Source organism: Toxorhynchites rutilus, chromosome 3, assembly GCF_029784135.1.
Source record: "Toxorhynchites rutilus septentrionalis strain SRP chromosome 3, ASM2978413v1, whole genome shotgun sequence".
NCBI classification, from domain to species: Eukaryota; Metazoa; Arthropoda; class Insecta; order Diptera; family Culicidae; genus Toxorhynchites; species Toxorhynchites rutilus.
This window is the reverse complement of record NC_073746.1, coordinates 175,768,086-175,786,168: the sequence shown is the minus strand read 5'-3', so window position 1 is coordinate 175,786,168 and position 18,083 is coordinate 175,768,086. Positions and strand designations below refer to the sequence as shown.

Genomic DNA, 18,083 nt, shown 5'->3' with positions numbered 1-18,083 from the left:
ACTACTGTAACTGATACTTACGTGGTATACAACTGTTGCTGCCGGAATCCATGGTATGTCCAGCCGGACACTTACATACCGCGTTATGTTGCTGTACGTGACAAATAGCTCCCCGTCCGCAAACATCTTGCGTGCAGGGATTGATGCATTTATCATTCAGGCATGCTCGGTCCAGTGGGCAGTCAGCATCGATATCGCATTCCCTCGGAACGGGTATTCTTCCTTCCGGTGCACACTCAATGTGTGCATTTCCAACATATTCAGGTGCACACGAGCAATGAGCACGATGCTGTTTGGACATACACTGCGCGTTCACACCACATGGCTCAGCCCGACAAGCCAACATGCATCGTCCTCTTATACAGATGTCCGAATCGGGACAATCGTTGTTCGCGTGGCATTCGTCTGTCATAATTGGCTTGCACTGTCCATTCACGTCGACCAGCATATCGCTTGGACACGCGCAAATCATGGTCCGTAGCGGCAGAGTATCAACAACAGTACATGTTTGTTGCCGAGAGCAAGGGCTGATCGCCGTACATGGATTTGCACAGTTGCTGTTGATGCAGGCTTGCTGAGACGGACAATCGCCATCAACTCTGCAGGCCGGTTCTGGTTCTCCACGAGCACATTCTATGTACGGATTACCTTTAGTGCCTGGCAAACACTCGCATGTCGGCTGATGATTCCGGCCCATGCAAGTCGCCTTGTCAGCACACGACTGATCGTCACAAACAGGGCGACAAATTCGATTCAATCTATCGCAGGCTTCGTGGTCCGCACAATCCTCGTTGTACTGGCAAAGTCCGGTAATACAGGAAATGAATGGATTTCCTTGGGTACCCGCTGGGCAGAAACAGTTTGCTCGATGACCTTGTGGTGAACATTCGGCTCCCCGACCGCACTGTACCGCACCGTAAGTGCATGGATTCAAACATTTCTCGTTGTAACATGCCTTGTCGTACGGGCAATCGTTGTCGTGCTGACATTCCGCTAGAAAAAGAACAACAGGTTAGCAAATTGTCAAAGAATATTTAACATGATATAGAGAGAAAATTCCACGCCAAATTACCAGACCGCTGCCGATGCTGACAACAATTCGGCTGAAAAGTTTATAAGGTAACACAATAAAACAATTTTTTTTGCAAAATTCTATTTTATTATTCGACATAATTGCCTTCGAGGGCGATACAGCGATTATAGCGATCTTGCAACATTTCGATACCATTTTTATAGCATTCTTGCAGTTTTTTTTTAAATAGGCCTCAGTTTCGGTAATCACTTCATCATCGGTCTTAAATTTCTTGCCAGCGAGCATTCTCTTCAGGTCTGTGAACAGAAAATAGTCGCTAGGGGCCAGATCTGGAGAATACGGTGGATGCGGAAGCAATTCGAAGCCCAATTCATGCAATTTTGCCATCGTTTCTTCGCCGTAGATTTAGTTCTTTTTTCTCTCAACCAGCTTAATTTGCCTTATAATTTTAGTTTTAGTGTTAGTTTTAGTATGTGATAATTTTTCTATGTGATGACTTTATGTAGTGTACCATATTCATGTTTAGATTTAAGTTATATCATTGGGGCTTTCACAGCCTGTTAATAAATTGACAATAAATAAATAAACTGTTAAGATGTGCCAAACTAGAATCATTTCAAAAATTTCGACTTCTTTTGTCGATTACGACCGCTCTTATCATTCGCGATGAAAACGATGAATGCACTTCAACATTCCCGCGCTATTTCCTCCTTTATTGTTAGCCCGGGTCCGAAAGGTCTTACGCCCCATGGTGTGGAATAACCATATTAAAAAAATATCGCTCTGATACCCGTCATTCGAAGGCTTAAGGTGCCCCCTTTAATAAGGAGTGTATCGAAAAGTAGTCTTAAACATTTAACACGTTATTACACAAAAACGGGCGAGCTTTTTTCTGTCGTTTAATTAGAACACGCTTTGTTTACATGTCAAAAATCGAAATACAAGTAGTCGCGGTCATAAAGTTGTTTTCGAAGGTCGCGAATTCATTTGGAAACTAAAGAAAATTCTACACAATTGGTGCACCGAAAAGGGTGTTACATACCATAAAATAGTAAACAAATTTAAAGTTTGCCCAGAAAGTGTTAAACGAAAAAACGCAGCAAGATCGCGCTAAAACACGAGTTCGAAAGCTATATGAGCGTATTTTGAACAAGCCCAACCAACGCATTCTCATGGATGACGAAACAAACGTCAAAAAGGATTCCAGAACACTGCCGGGACCTCAGTTTTATACTAAATCGATTGGAGAGAGTGTATCATTAGCGGAAACGACTGTTGCGATGGAAAAAAAATCGTCAAAAAGTTGACGTCATGTTATTGTTCAGAATCTGTATTTTTTACTCTTTTGATACATCAAATGGAATCCCTGAAAAAAACCGTTTCCTGTATGAACTTGTATCATTTAACGGGTTAGATGAGATAACGTGGTAGAATCCGGAACCACATTCCGTTCAAAAATACCATTAAAGCTTTTACTACCTTTTTTATGGTTTATTCAATTATGCAGAAGAAGACAAAGAGTCTTTTCTAAAAATAAGTCTAAAAAGTGAAGATCTACATAAATATAAGCCTAAGTCAAATAAATCTATGACTACAGGAATATATCATAGATTAAAATAGTGCTGCAGTGAATTGATCCCATTGGGTGCTATGTTCTGCTTAGGTATAGGAAAAATGAAGGAGAATGGGTATGTGCATTCTAGGAAGTGAAGCGGGTTTCTTAGGAAGACTTATATGGGGAGCATAGTATCGAGATCGCTACTATTCAATAATCTGATATGCCTGAGTGTACCCGATCGATCTTCTAAATCAGCAGCCAGTTAAATTCATTATTTGCATTTTTTTGCATAACTAAACAACATGTTTGATATTATGACATCTTGGACCACAATTATACAAATTGTTAGTAAATAGACACTATAACACGTGAATTAATTGGGCACCATACAATACGATAACTGATAAATGCCTTTTAACGGTAAACGGAGAATAATTAATTCTACGCATGAACACATATTGTGAGCTAACGCCCGAATTTAGGCAAAAGATTGCCGTTGCGTCGGGGAGGAAAGCGAGTGGTTGATGCAATCGAAAGAATACATGAGGTAAATGATTTTGGTTTGTCCAGTCGAAAATATGATCATGGTTTGTCCACTTTTTTGAATGCTCTAATTCAGCACACCTTTGTCAAATCAGGTATTCGAATGTTTCAAAACATATGAATAAAATTATATTTTTCATGATTTACAGTAGTTTTATGGTATATTTTTACGGAATCACATGTTTTAAAGAATTAAAAAATACACCATCTATTGGTGTCAATGCGCCCCTCATTCGAGCTATTTTTAATTGATCACCAGATGATTATTTCGCACGTATTCAGACTTTTTCTTGATTATAACACTTATAAATATTGTAAACATGATCCTTGCACATCATTTGTATCAGATTTACATAGCTAAACCATTAAATTAACGCATTTTGATGAACTCAATTCTGATCATGAGTTGTCCAATTCAATAATGTTGTTTTGTCCACATGATTTCTATGGCAACCGCTTGGCGCGCTGCAGTTTGTTTATGTCTGTTTCTGGTGTGCTTCGTGCATAGCAGAAGTATGGTTTTTCTGTATTGATTGTGTTGAGGTGAACACTTTTAAAATGCCCAAGAAAAGGCAATATTCTGAAGAAAGCCTAAATTATGAATGGATCAATATGATGGCAGTAAACTCAAGCAATAATAAATGCAACATCTACTTGTGAATTCGAATGTTTTCATTCAAAAATGGTGATTTTTAAAGCCGGACAAGCCATGACAATTTTTTGGACAAACCTTGATCAGAGGTGGTCAAACCACGATCATAATTCCTCTTTGAGGAAAATCATTAAAAATCATAAAAATTTGAATAATTTCAACACCTTATGGTAGTACTAGCAACTACAGACTTAGGGCTTTTCAACAAACCCAAACTCGTATCGATTATATGTGATTTTCATGAAGAAAAATCGATTTGCATTTACTAAAGTCTTGTCCAGTTAGAATCCGTACGCGTTGCACATTTTACAGCGGCACAGTCAGTGGCCGCTGCAAGAAAGTTTTTACAGCGGTTTGTTTACAAATGTTTCCTCTTCTGGTGGTAAAAGTTTCAAATTTTTTCGTGCCGTAAGTCCGGAGTTATTCCACATGGAAGACAGAAGAAGAAAATTAATCTTGCACACCCACGTTGACAATCCAACGTGGTCGGGTGCGAAGATCGCGAAACAGTTGGATATCGCTAAAACTACCGTATGTGATGTGCTCAGACGATTCCGCGAGCGGAACAGCGTGGACCGGGCGGTTCAAAAGAAGCGTCGAAGCGGAACCTACGATCGTCAGCTGAATTGGAAGGTGTTGAGAACCGTCAGAGCAAACCCTGGACTGTCCGAACATGATATCGCTCAGAAATACGGTGCGCTCGTAGTACCGTTCGACGAATCATTCACCGAGCTGGACTTCATTCCTACAAAGCAATCAAGCAACCAAATAGGACGATGAAGCAGAGTCTAGTGACGAAAACTCGCGCTCGTAAGTTGTATTATCAGGTACTAACGAAGTACCATGGATGCCTGCTCCAGGATGACGAAACTTATGTAAAAATGGACTTCGGCCAACTTCCGGGACAAAAATTTTATCTTTCCACGGCACGAGGCGATGTCCCCGCCAAATTCAAGTTCATGTTCATGGACAAATTTGCCAAGAAGATGATGATCTGGCAGGGTATATGCACCTGTGGTGCGAAGACGCCGGTTTTCATCACTACAAAGACCATGGATTCGAAATTGTACAAGGAAGAGTGCCTGAAGGAGCGTGTGTTGCCTTTCATAAAGGCACACAATGGTCCCGTTAAGTTTTGGCCTGACTTAGCGAGTTGCCACTATAGCCGGGAGGTTCTCCAGTGGTACCGCGACAACGGGGTGGATTTTATCGAGAAGGAGTTCAACCCACCAAACTGCCCCCAATTCCGCCCAATTGAAAAATATTGGGCGATTATGAAGCGGAAGCTAAAGAAGACCGGAAAAATGGCTCGGGACGCTGCAGGGATGACCAGATTCTGGAAAAAACTGGCCACAGAGGTCGACACTGCCGCTGTGCAACGTTTGATGGGAGGAATCACCAGAAAAGTGAGAAGTTTCATCAGAAATGAAGAAAAATAATTTTAAGGACATTTTTTTGTAAAAGTGCAAGAATATATCTTTCTTTTGGTTGATCACTCTTTTTTGTATGTCATTCTATCTCCGAGATATAAATGATTTCTTCCGTACGGATTCTAACTGGACAAGACTTTAGTTGCGTAAAAACACCCTAAATCGGACAAACCAAGATCATTTACCCTACCCATTCTAATCGTCAAATTGTTATCTTTTTTTTTTTTACTATATTCACTGTTCATGTTTTAAGCAAATAGCAAAACAAAAGTGCTGGATAAATTTCCTGTCTAATGATATATAACACAACATATGTCGCAATAACGATTTTATTTTTTTTTGTGATTTTCAACTCAATTTGGCTGGTTCGTCACTTTTACTTCCATTTTTGGAAGAATATCGGGAGTGAGAATTGAACTCGTGACCTTTAGCGTGAGAGGCATGGATGTTACCACTACGCCAGATCGCCTCCCAATAACGGTTTTACCTAATATGCGTTTGAAAACTCTTAATGAATCGTTACATTTTTCGTAGAGTCCTATGTCAAAAGTGCTCGTTCGGCAAGCCATTTACACGTGTGGCATGCGATCGTCAACTTTTTTCACCAAAGGGACTATACATGCTCAAACTTATGTGGAAGAATGCTTGAAGAAGAGATTGCTTCCACTTTATAGAATGCACGAGGTTCCTCCTCTATTCTGGCCGATTATGGCATCTGAACATGCCGTTGACTACAGTGCAGAATTTGATAAGTGGAGTTAAATCTAAGGTTCGATCATTTTTTTAGAAATTAGCTTGATTTTTTCACTTCATTGCTTAGTAAACTTAATATTCTTCAATAAAATTCACTTCTGTAAACACTTTCTGAACGTTTTCAGTTTTATTTTGATGTTTAAAAGTTTAGGACTACTTTTCGATACACTCATTATGATATCAAACATGAAATGTTCTATCGGCGGGTCTACAGGCAAAAATAAGACACCCAAATGTACACAGGTAAAGAAAACATACGGTCATGTGAACCTAGCTCGTAAGTTAGTTGGTAAGAGAAATACATTCTTGTGTCAGACATCAACTAGTGCATGTTTTTTCAAATCCGAAATCCGAAAACGTTACAAGCCTAACGAGCAGGCATGTATCATTCGGCGCATAATTATTTATCGGCATATATAGCAGGGTAACTCCAAGCGCCTCCCCAGAAATTTGAAGGGAGAAAAATTAGCTTGTAGAATTAATTTCGGAAAAATAAAATAGACGAGAGTTGCACGCTAACAGGATTGGTCGTGTTTTAATTGCATGAAAGAAAGCCAAGACCGTTCAGGCAACGCTACAATTGATGCCAACATAGTTGAGGAGTGGGTAAAGGTTAGTAGCTGCCAACGCTACTGCAAATTTGAATTTACCTGCTATAAACTTATCAACAACCGACATGTTCTTCAAAAAGATGGACTGTTGAGTTTGCTTAGAACTGCATATAATCAAACATATCATAAATTTACATTATTTTATGATCAATGATCTGTTGATTAGTTATTAGAAACAGCAGAATTTCTTGATAAAAATGAATTGGGGTTATAAACTCTGCTTTCTCTAATATTTTCTCATCTTTTATTTCTTGGGGAATGTGGAAAATGTCAAGAAATAACCATAGTAGTGGTAGATTCTACGCTTTATTTTTATTCGATTTTTTTTAAATGTTTAAAAAAAGTTGTTCTGGAAGTTGTTCATCATTACAAAAAAAAGGTGAAAAACCGAACATTATTTTTGCTTGGAGTGGCATATTTATTCAGGGTCAAAGCCACAAATGGATCCTCTTCAAGAGCACAATGTGATGCTGTATATAAGCTTTAGTAAACAGAACATTGTAAGTCGATATTCACCTAAGACCACTTTGCCCCCAAACATCAAAGTAATTTCTATGCTAATTAATCGCTGAAATGAAACAAAATATCTGTTCACCTCTCCTAGAATATGTGAACAGTCGTCCAAACTGATGATTTGTCCAAAATATCAGATTGAATAAACTAAATTTCACGAGAAATTCCTTAGATACTATGCGCACAGAACTACGGCCCAATAGCTATCGAGGGAGTAATTTCTGTTTTATTTATATTTTGACATGCGACAGCTCTACTGAAGTACAGGGTGACTCAAAAGTCATTAAATTCTTCAAACATAAGGTTACTATCAATACGGCATTTACAGTCAATAGTTATACTACCAAACAAGCAGGTGAGCACTTTGCCCCCGCTACCCCTATTCAAAATTGACTGGATTCATTCTCCTTGCTCCTTTCGTCACGGAGTCAGTAAATTCCTATATCCTCTGTGTAGCGATCCGAAACATAAATGCACCTACCTACTCCGTCATCCTCAACGAGAGCGCTCCTCTTTGGTCTATAATCACCATGGTTCTAGATATGTGCGAGCGCAAGATCATGGTAGATCAGTTTTTTTTTCACTCGACACTCGGTCGTGGTAGAGTGTGTAAATAGAGCGCACAAACATTCTACATCGCAACGGATAAGTACACTGTGATGAGTTTTTGTTTTTGCGTTCTGGTGGATGCGCACAGGTAGAAACAGAAGTGGCTTTCAATTAACTTAGCGCTGTGGTTCGCTGAAAAAAGTGCACCGAGGAGAAACATGCGTGTGGATTATATGATGAATGAGATTGCACTCTTCAGTGTACTCCTCAGTGTGGCAGAGATCGAATTAGCGCACTTCAGGCCTGGACACAGGTTTTCGCATACTTGAGCACCCAAGAGTAAAGAAAGTATAAGAGAGTGTGACTCACTCGCACCAAGATTTCTCCCAACTAGGCACACTGGCTTTTTATATATTCATGGTTTCTCTTTGGTGAGTGATGACTGTATCCTCAGACATGAAACTCGCGCGCGAGTGTATCATTTTATTTTATATAGCATCACTGGTGACTAGGGATAGCCAATGCTTATAATAATACATTGATCCATTTTATTATTCAAATTATTATGCTTTTTGAAGCTATGAGAAAAGTTTTGGATGAATAAGGCACAAACATCACTCACACATCTTTTATCTTTCGAATGAAAAGATTTTCATACCACTTCGTTCAGCCAGCAAAGTGGTTTTTTTTCTTCTTCAATGGCACTAACGTTCCTAGAGGAACTTCACCGTCTCAACGTAGTATTACTTGCGTCATTTTTATTAGTACTTAGTTGAGATTTCTATGCCAAATAACACGCCTTGAATGCATTCTGAGTTGCAAGCTATAGAATACGCGTGATCACAGTGCAAGTCGCCAGCAAAGTGGTATTAACGTTCAAATCCTTGCACCCCAAACGTAACACTCTCGTTTTGGAAATTTTAAAGTTACACCCCAGTACTGATACAAAAATTAAGAGGTGCAACAATACAGAAATACTCTCTACCGGACAATATGAAAACCGACGTGGTGCTTTCACCAAAAAAAAATACACCATCGTATGCGATAGTTGTCTTAACTTCTGCCTCTGTATCGAGAAAAACAGCTGTATGTGACATCAACATTGAAGAAAAATGCGGTCTGCTATCAATTCGGAAAACTAAGCTAAACTCTCGGCCTTGAGAGAGCCCATTTTGAAAGCCTCGCTGGATGACTGATGAATCTCAAGATTGATCAGTGAAATGCTGTGAAATCGCGAATAAATTGTTTATACTCAATAGATAGAAAACGGCAGAGCTTAAATTGCAACATTTCCTCTATTCACATTGTCCGTAGAACGAATGTTGCATTTACTATTTCTATTAAAAAAGCGCCCTGTTTTCTACTTTGGCAACATTACTAAAAGACGCAGGCCTACGTCGAAAAAATTGATAATGATTTTTTAACTTTTCGTTATTGTTTCAATAACACCAGATGGGCCAATCAGAAGAGCTCGTCGAGCCGCAAGTTGAGTATAGCTGGTCTAGTTACTAGAGAACATTCAGGAACGGAATAGGTACAGTTTTTAATTGTTTGTTTGTTTGTCATGTTTGTTATGTTTTAATGTAAATAACTAGCAACTAACATCGTCCCGCCCAAAATGGGTTTTTTGTTTTATCCGAAATTGTTTTTGACGTAGGACAATGTCATTCATTAAGGGTAGGAAATCAAAAAATAGGTCACGTTCTTATGGAATGAAGTTAACGTGATTAACTATTTTTGCTACGAAGGAATCCTAATGATTTACATACCAATCGAATCAGAAATTCTCTAAGATTTGTTTGAAATGCGATTACGATCCCCAAAGCCCTTAACCTGTGTAAATTGATGAAAATTGGAATTATTCCCATTTTCCCATACATTTGTTCTGTCAATTTGTGTGCTTATCTACCCGTTCCGTGCTTATCTATCCGTTCATTTCTGCCCGGTTCAAACATATTATATTCAAACTTATAAAAAGCCAATCGCGATTTGAAATCAAAGTCTCTATCCGGCTAACGACCAGGCAACATTCATTCCTAGCGCTGGTGTCACACACATATACACACAGCTCGATACATAACATGGAAAACGGGAAGAAATTGCAAAATAGTAGTGCAATTTTGTTCGCCAATCGTTGTCGGGACGACTTTTGCGGTCGATGTGTTTCGGTACGGTGATTTTGAAGGTGTCACATTATTTTCAAATTTCAATGCCGAACTGCATTCAAGCGAAGTTTTCACTGATAAAGTCACCGATAACGGCTCGTTTAGTCGTGAAACGCTTAGCGAAAGCATTCGCCATTCGAGAAAAAAATGATTTTTTTTTGTCAACATTCGAATTTCAGTTCCTCTGGAGGAATCATGTTTCTCTTTCAGTTACCAAACGGTACACATATTTTAAATACGGGAGGTGTCCGTGCCAGTGCGGATATGGAAGAGTATCCGCAATTTTGAAGTGTGGACATACACTGCCTTGCCCTTTATTTAAATACACTGTTTCTTTCGAGAAAACATACTCTCAAATCCCATTGTAAAGCATTTCTGTTGTTCGTTCTGAGGATCGATCCCACCGCAAGTGAAATATAGTGGATTTCTGAGTGGTGGCAACTCTAGTGCGAGTTGGCAGTGCAATTCAATCGCAAATTGTGAACAACTGATTAGGTTCAAATTGTCATTTTCCGTTATGTGAAAGGTACTGCATGGCATAATTTGTGCATTACTTTTTCGGGAAATGTTTCTTTGTAGGGTGGGAGACGTGATGTTGCTAAGAAATGTTGAAAACTACTTGGATGTTCAAAAATCTTCGCACCGTATGAAAAAAGTCATTGGAAATGTGTTGATTCTGATAAGTGGCAGTAAAACAAATGGTGATTTGACTTTGCACCTGCACAACACAATCCGTGTGTCTCATGATGAAACTTTATCATCTTGGTATATCACAAACCCAAACAACAACGAAAATAGTTCCGAAATAGTGTAGTTAATCGTATATTCCCATTGGAAAGTGACGCATTGGAATTAGATATCCACGGTACTACTTCTCAACACGTTCGTCGCCCAACGCATGAAGATCAAATTTAGTTTTACCTTTACATGATCTAGCAATATATTCTTTAAAATTTGAAGACGAATTAACAACAAAGACATAGTAGTTTATGAATTGTTGAAAATAGTCTTTTTGGAAAAAAAGCGGAAAATTAGATTTTTCGGACCACCCTAAAATGCATATACTCTAACAAAAAAAATGGGCCTAATATTTTGCGATGATGGCTACTAGCTACTAATGTCTGTATACATTCGCATTACCACTCATTCACGCGCTTTTTATCCACCAACTCAGATCAGACTGTTTACTCTATTATAAAAATCTGAGTCATAAAAATTAGCCACAATCGAAATTGGTCATAATATAATGGAACGTAAAATTGTGGGTAGCTGCCATCGGATAAAATTTGGAAAAAAACTTGAGGTGGGTTATATCTGAGATATAACCGCTAGGTGGACGTAGGACTACCGTTGGCTTGGTAATCACTTGTTTGAAGTTGCATTTGAATAAATTCTCAATGAATGAATGAATGAATTAATGGATGTTTTAGAAATTTGCTGAACGTTCTTCATGTAAGTGAGTGAGTGGATGAGTATGAGTATCGAACCATAATGGATACAGGAAAATAAAATTTAACTCTTTTGAACAGGTTGGTGGTTCTGAAACGATGATCGATGGGTTTGCTTGGGTTTGTAGAAGCAACTGGTTCTTGTTCTCGTAAGAACAATACGCGAGATTTGTGTCCTCATTCGCAGGATGTATCTCTTCTCCTAGACATTTACTGCCGTCACAGTCGAAGTTACATTTGTCCATCATCACCATTATATATCACTGTTGCATTTATCAAACAATGCGGTTTCTTTGACATGGTGAAATATTCTCTTCTCCAAATCAAACATTTTGTATTCTCCGTGGATTTCTGAGCGGGCACCCGTTTATATACAGATTCGTGTGATTTCAATAGCCTGTTTTTAAGCTATTGAAACAAATTTTCGGGTCAGTATGCAACAAGCATATAACTCTTGGACATTTTGTCCAATTGATGATCATACTATTTCGTTCAGCTGGCGAAGAGGTATTAACACTCAATATCATGTTCTTCCAATGTAACGGGTGTAAAACTTTGAACTTACACCCCAGTATAGAAATGAAGGAAGAAGTCCTGCGTCAAAAATCGGTGAGGGTCAGAACAGGGATGGCTGTTTCAACTAGTTCGACGTGGATTTTTCTATATAATAATAAACGATTCGATTGATTTATACTTACGTTTATAACACTGAGTTTTAGGATCACCACCCCATCCTTGAGGGCATGTGCAGAGTGGTCTGTGATTCAGCGTTCGACACTCGGCATTGCCGGCGCACGGATTGCCCTCAGCGCAAGGATCCTGACAATTTTGGTTAATACACGCACGATTGCTAGGACATTCGGAGTCGGCCAAGCATTCTGCCGTCACCCGTTGCTCGCTGTAACAGTTGTGGAACGGGTCTCCTATCATACCAACCGGACACGAACAAATAGCTTTGTGGCTCTGTGCCAAACATTCCGCGGTACGGGCACAAGGGTTGAACTCGGTGCAAGGATTGGTGCATACCCGGTTCCTACAGGTCTCCGACGCTGCACATTCAATGTCGGAACTGCATCCTGGTACGACGGTGGATACTAAACGAAACCGAATATTAGTGTTGATGAAAATCCAGTTCACAATGTGTTAGCAAGCGCATGTTGGTTATCAGATTGAGATGCTAAGAATGGCCTGAGGAAGAATACATTATATGAAAGATTCCAATGCAATGTAGTTAAGTGGTTTATATCTGGAAATGAGATAATTATTTAATGACTGAAGAATGAGGTAAAGCGGAAAAAGGTAGCATTGGAGCGCATTGAAACACAACAAACCTGGCGAGCATCGTTTTTCGGCGTCACCTATGTATCCTTCGTCACAAACACAGAACATTGTTCGTAGTGGTAATGTATCCTGTACCGTGCAAATTGCATGCTCAGCACATGGTTTAGCTTCATAGCAAGGGTTTTTACAAATTCCACTGAAACAGGCCATCTTGCTTGAACAGTCTGCATCTATCTTACACTGAGCAGGATCTCGTTGTGGAACTGTGAACGTAGAGAAGTATTGTATAGTCAAGGAAACGCACTCGAAAACATTGCTTACCTTTTTCGCAAGCAAAGCTAGCATCACCCGAATATCCAGGAGGACATCTGCATGAAGCTCGATGGTTATCAACTCTACACTGCGCGCCTGGTGCACAGTTGCATGGATCGACGCAGTTCTCATTTTGACAAGACAAATGATAAGGACATTCGTCGTCTCGAGTGCATTCTGGACGTGTACATCCAGTCAGCGGATTACCTCTATACCCTTCGAGGCAATGACATCTGGCATTGTGGCTGTAATCCGTTTTGCAAATAGAGTTTCTTCCACACTGGGTGTATGTGCACGGATCGGCACAATTTCTGTTCACACAAGCTTCCGTAGCGGGGCAGTCTGAATCGGATCGGCAACCAATATCGTAACAGGCGATTTGAGCATTACCAGTGAACCCTTCGCGGCATGTACAAATCGCACGGTGGAACTGTACACGACACTCAGCGTTCACATTGCACAAACCGTTATTGTCTGCACATGGATTGATGCATTTCTGATTGATACAGGCCTTATCATTCGTACACTGTTCGTCACTAACACATTCTGGCTGTGATACTGGCTCCATCTGACGATTGCACTGCACAAACGGTGACCCTACATGATGTTCCGGACAGGAACATATTGGGGCATGATTAACTACATTACAAATGGCGTTTACACCACATGCTCCAATGCATGGATCGCTGCACTTCTGACTAAAGCATGCTCGATTCCAACTACAATCAGAATTTATAACACATTCGGGGTATTGACATTCAGCTCTACCTCCAACCACGCGACAAATTCCATTTGTTCTACAAGGTGAAGGATTGCACGGGTCTTTGGGAGGGGCTTCCTTACATTCTACGAAGGGATCTCCGATCATGTTGCTTGGACAGGAACATACGGGGCTATTGTTGATGGCATTACAAACGGCTCTATATCCGCATACGCCTGGGCACGGATCGACACATTTCTTGTTTACACATGTTCTATCTCTCGGACAATCCGAGTTGATTGTACATTCAGGATGGCACCCTCTACCAAATGGTGTTCCCTTGAATTCTGGAAGACATTCACATATGGCTTTATCACCCGAGGGACGACATACTGTGTTAAGACCACATGGTGATGGATAGCATGGATCTGCTGGTGGTGTTGGAACTGGTTCACGGAAGCATTGTTCGAATGCATTTCCAACCATTCCATCGGGACACGTACATGTCGGCGTATGATTGATAACGCTGCACTCTGCGTTATGGCCACACACACCTGGGCATGGGTCTTTGCAGCGATTCTGAATGCAAGCTGTGTTTCTTGAGCATTCAGAATTGGATACACATTCCGGTCGACAGGCGCTGTAAGGGTTTCCGAAATAATTCTCGAAGCATTCGCACACTGAGCCTCCCTCAATTGGACGGCATCGTGCATTAGTTCCGCAAGGTGATGGGTAGCAAGGATCTCTGGATTCTGGCTCGCGCGAAGGTGGTGTAGCTGAAATTAGAAATACAATGTTTACAATAAGCAAATATGTGGCTTAAATATTCCACGCAAATTAAACAAACGCAATCGACACTCACTTTCAACGAAGCAGTTTATAAACGGATTTCCTGTGTAACCCGGTGGACACACACAGTTTGCGATATGGAGGGATACATGACAATCGGCATTTAATCCGCACGAGTTCGGACAAGGGTCTTGACATTTTTGGTTTATGCATGCCAACACATTTGAACAATCGCTGTTGCTTATACATTCCGGTCTACAAGTGGGAGGAGCGCCAATCATGCCAGTTAAACATGAGCAAGAGGGATTTCCATTGCGATTTTCACATATGGCGTTCTGCCCGCATGGAGAAGGAATGCATGGTTCACGGGGGGTATTTTGGACTATTGGGGTTTCGACTGTAAGAATGGAATTAATCAATGATAATCCAGAACTAACTTCAGAAATCATTACCATACGCATAGCATCTTATGAACGGATCACCAGTCATCCTGTAGGGGCAACTGCAAATTGGGTTATGGTTCACAACAGTGCACCTTGCTTGTAATCCACACGTTCCTGGGCAGGGATCTTTGCATTTGAAATTTACACAAGCCATATTCGGAAGACAATCTGAATTTACAGAGCATTCGGGTCTGCAAGTTGGTGGGCTACCTATATAGCCTAATACGCATGAACACACTGCCTGTCCGTTGATTGCTCGACATTGGCTATTGGGACCGCATGGAGTTGGATTACACGGGCTGGTTTCAGCTTTAGCATTTTGTGGTTCACACTGCAAAAATGCGTTCCCTATGAGTCCATTTGGACAGCTACACATTGGAATGTGATTTATAACATCACACGCAGCCTGTTGACCACAGGTCCCTGGACAAGGGTCCACACATTTATTACGAATACATGCCTTGTCACGAGAGCATTCGGAGTTAAGCACACATTCGGGACGACAACCACGGTACGGATCGCCTTGATACTCAGGTAGACAACTACAAACACCATCTATACACCGTGTATTTGCGCCACAAGGAGAAGGATTACAAGGGTCTTCTATAATAGGATCCTGTGGAGGAGGTGGCGCTGGATAACAATTCGTGAATGGATCTCCAATGTAGGATTCTTGGCAAGTACAAATCGGTATATGATTAATAACATTGCATTCAGCTCTGATTCCGCATGAACCAGGACAAGGGTCTCTACATTTCTCGTTCATACAGGCTTGATTGCTTGGACATTCAGAGTTGATTAAACATTCCGGTCTACAATTTGGTGGTACACCGCTATAATTTATCTGACATGAGCATGATGCAATTCCATTGACATTCATGCACTGAGAATTTGGTCCACACGAAGAAGGAATGCAAGGATTCGATGGTTTCAGTATTTCTATGTCCGTAGATGGTGCTATTTGTAAAATGAGATTATTGAGAATTGGAAAATATCAATTGGATGTAGAGTCTTACGCGGATTAGGGAAACAGCGTGTGAAAGGATCACCGGTGTATCCAGATTTACACGAACAGATGGGACTATGATTGTTTACGTGACACCTGCTGTTGATACCACAAGTTCCTGGGCAAGGATCACCACATTTTTGATTGTTACAAGCTTTATCCAAAGAACATTCAGAGCTCGTAACACATTCTGGGCGACATCCAGGAGGAGTTCCTATGTATGTAGGTAAGCAGGAACAAACACCTTGGCCACCAACCTCCCTACATTGGCTGTTTGGTCCACAAGGACTTGGCTGACATGGGTTGACATAGATTTCAACTACATGGGAGGAAAATGGCTTATTTAATATTTGTTATATTATTGGTTTGTATGTGAATCACCAGACAAACAGGTTATATATATCTGAAGTATTAACATAGAATACCAGAATGACATTACAGATTCCAACCAAATATTGTAAAAAATACTTCAGTTATTATTACCATTAATTTCACAGTAGCGAAAGGATAAAGAACTGAGAGGCATTGAAAGCTGAAGGCGTGTTTTGAAGTAGATCAAACCAAATCATAAACGAGCATTGAGCTTTTTGAACCCACCACAGCATTGAATCGCAAAAGAAGGTGTTGCTTACTTTCATCCATTTGAACACTACAGTATCTGAACGGATCTCCTACAAATCCACTGATGCAAGTACATGATGGTAAGTGGTTTACGACCTGACATTGTGCGTTTTGTCCACATGTTCCAGGACAAGGATCTTGACATTTATTCCTGACGCAAGCTCTGTTCGAAGGACAATCGGAGTTTATGACGCATTCTGGACGACATCCTTCGTATGGATTCCCAAAGTGATCTTCATTACATGTACATGAACCGGCTCCATTTTGTTCTCTGCAGAAAGCGTTTGCTCCACAAGGACTTGGAATACATGGTGAAATGGGTTCTCTTAGAACGTCTTGTTGTATTGTGGAACACTGAGTGAATGGATCACCTGTGAACCCGACTGCGCAAATGCACATCGGTGTATGACTAACTACTCTGCATTCAGCATTCGATCCACATGCATTTGTACATGGATCCTGACATTTCTGTCTGATACATGCAAGATTGCTAGAACACTCCGCGTTGCTTACACATTCAGGTCGACAATTTGGAGGAGCTCCGATCATATTCTCTCGACATGTACATGAGGGAGAATCTCCGACAGGTCTACATTCAGCGTTAGGCCCACAAGGAGATGGTTGACATGGGTTTATGGGAGTTATAGAAACAGATGGTTCAACTGTAAGATATGTGATAATGTTATGCGAAATAAATTACGGAAGAAAGATAGAAGACATACCCATAGGTTGACAACGGACAAATGGATCACCAGTCATTCGTTCTGCGCAACTACATATAGGATTATGGTTTACCACTGAACATCGTGCTCCAATGCCACATGTTCCTGGGCAAGGATCTCTGCATTTCTGATTATTGCATGCTTGATTTTGTGGACATTCTGAGCTTACAACACATTCTGGCCTACATAAAGGAGGACTTCCAATGAAACCTTGTACACAAGAACAAACACCCTGTCCATTGATTTCTCGACACTGGCTATTGGGACCACAAGGAGATGGACTACACGGATTGGTCTTCACTGGTTCTTGTTGAGGTCTGCATTCTAAAAATGCATTTCCGGCCCTTCCTTTTGGACAACTACACATCGGAATATGGTTGATTACTTCACACACGGCATCCTGTCCACATGTTCCAGGGCATGGATCAATGCATTTGTTTCGAATACATGCTTTATCACGTGCACACTCAGAGTTTAGTACACATTCGGGTCTACATCCTTGATATGGATCACCTTGATATTCTGTCATGCAAGTACAGATTCCATTGTTACACAGTGCATTTGATCCACAAGGTGAAGGATTACATGGATCAATAGGATCTTGTTGTGGAGGCGGAGGTGCGGGATAACAGTTGTTAAATGGATCTCCGGTATATCCAACGTCACAGGTACAAACTGGTGTATGATTGATGACGTTACATCTGGCTCTAATTCCACATGATCCAGGACAAGGATCTCTACATTTTTCATTCATACAAGCCTGATTACTTGAGCATTCTGCGTTGATGGTGCACTCTGGTCTACAATTCGGTGGTGATCCAATGTAACCTCCTGTGCATGAACACGAAGGTGCTCCATTGATGTTTCTGCATTGTGAATTTGGTCCACACGGAGAAGGAACACATGGATCACGAACTGTTATTGGGTTACCTGACTCGGGTGCTGTTGCAAAAA

At 40.7% G+C, this 18,083-nt stretch overlaps 2 protein-coding genes across 5 annotated transcripts in view; one reads left to right on the top strand and one right to left on the bottom strand.

Moving 5' to 3' along the window:
* The window catches only part of LOC129775912 (uncharacterized), a 580,006-nt gene that overhangs the window by 10,657 nt on the left and 551,266 nt on the right, over nt 1–18,083 (bottom strand). For all 3 annotated transcript variants that reach the window (XM_055781160.1, XM_055781159.1, XM_055781161.1), the window contains 9 exons: nt 17,130–18,071; nt 16,419–17,069; nt 15,797–16,105; nt 14,790–15,737; nt 14,411–14,734; nt 12,858–14,324; nt 12,587–12,799; nt 11,954–12,349; nt 22–993 (listed from right to left, as the gene is read on the bottom strand). In XM_055781160.1, the coding sequence (XP_055637135.1) occupies nt 22–993; nt 11,954–12,349; nt 12,587–12,799; nt 12,858–14,324; nt 14,411–14,734; nt 14,790–15,737; nt 15,797–16,105; nt 16,419–17,069; nt 17,130–18,071 (6,222 nt within the window). The remainder of the gene's footprint in view (nt 1–21; nt 994–11,953; nt 12,350–12,586; nt 12,800–12,857; nt 14,325–14,410; nt 14,735–14,789; nt 15,738–15,796; nt 16,106–16,418; nt 17,070–17,129; nt 18,072–18,083) is intronic.
* LOC129775911 (beta-alanine-activating enzyme) overlaps nt 1–18,083 on the top strand; it is a 286,887-nt gene that overhangs the window by 41,731 nt on the left and 227,073 nt on the right. The gene's annotated exons all lie outside the window — the stretch shown is intronic.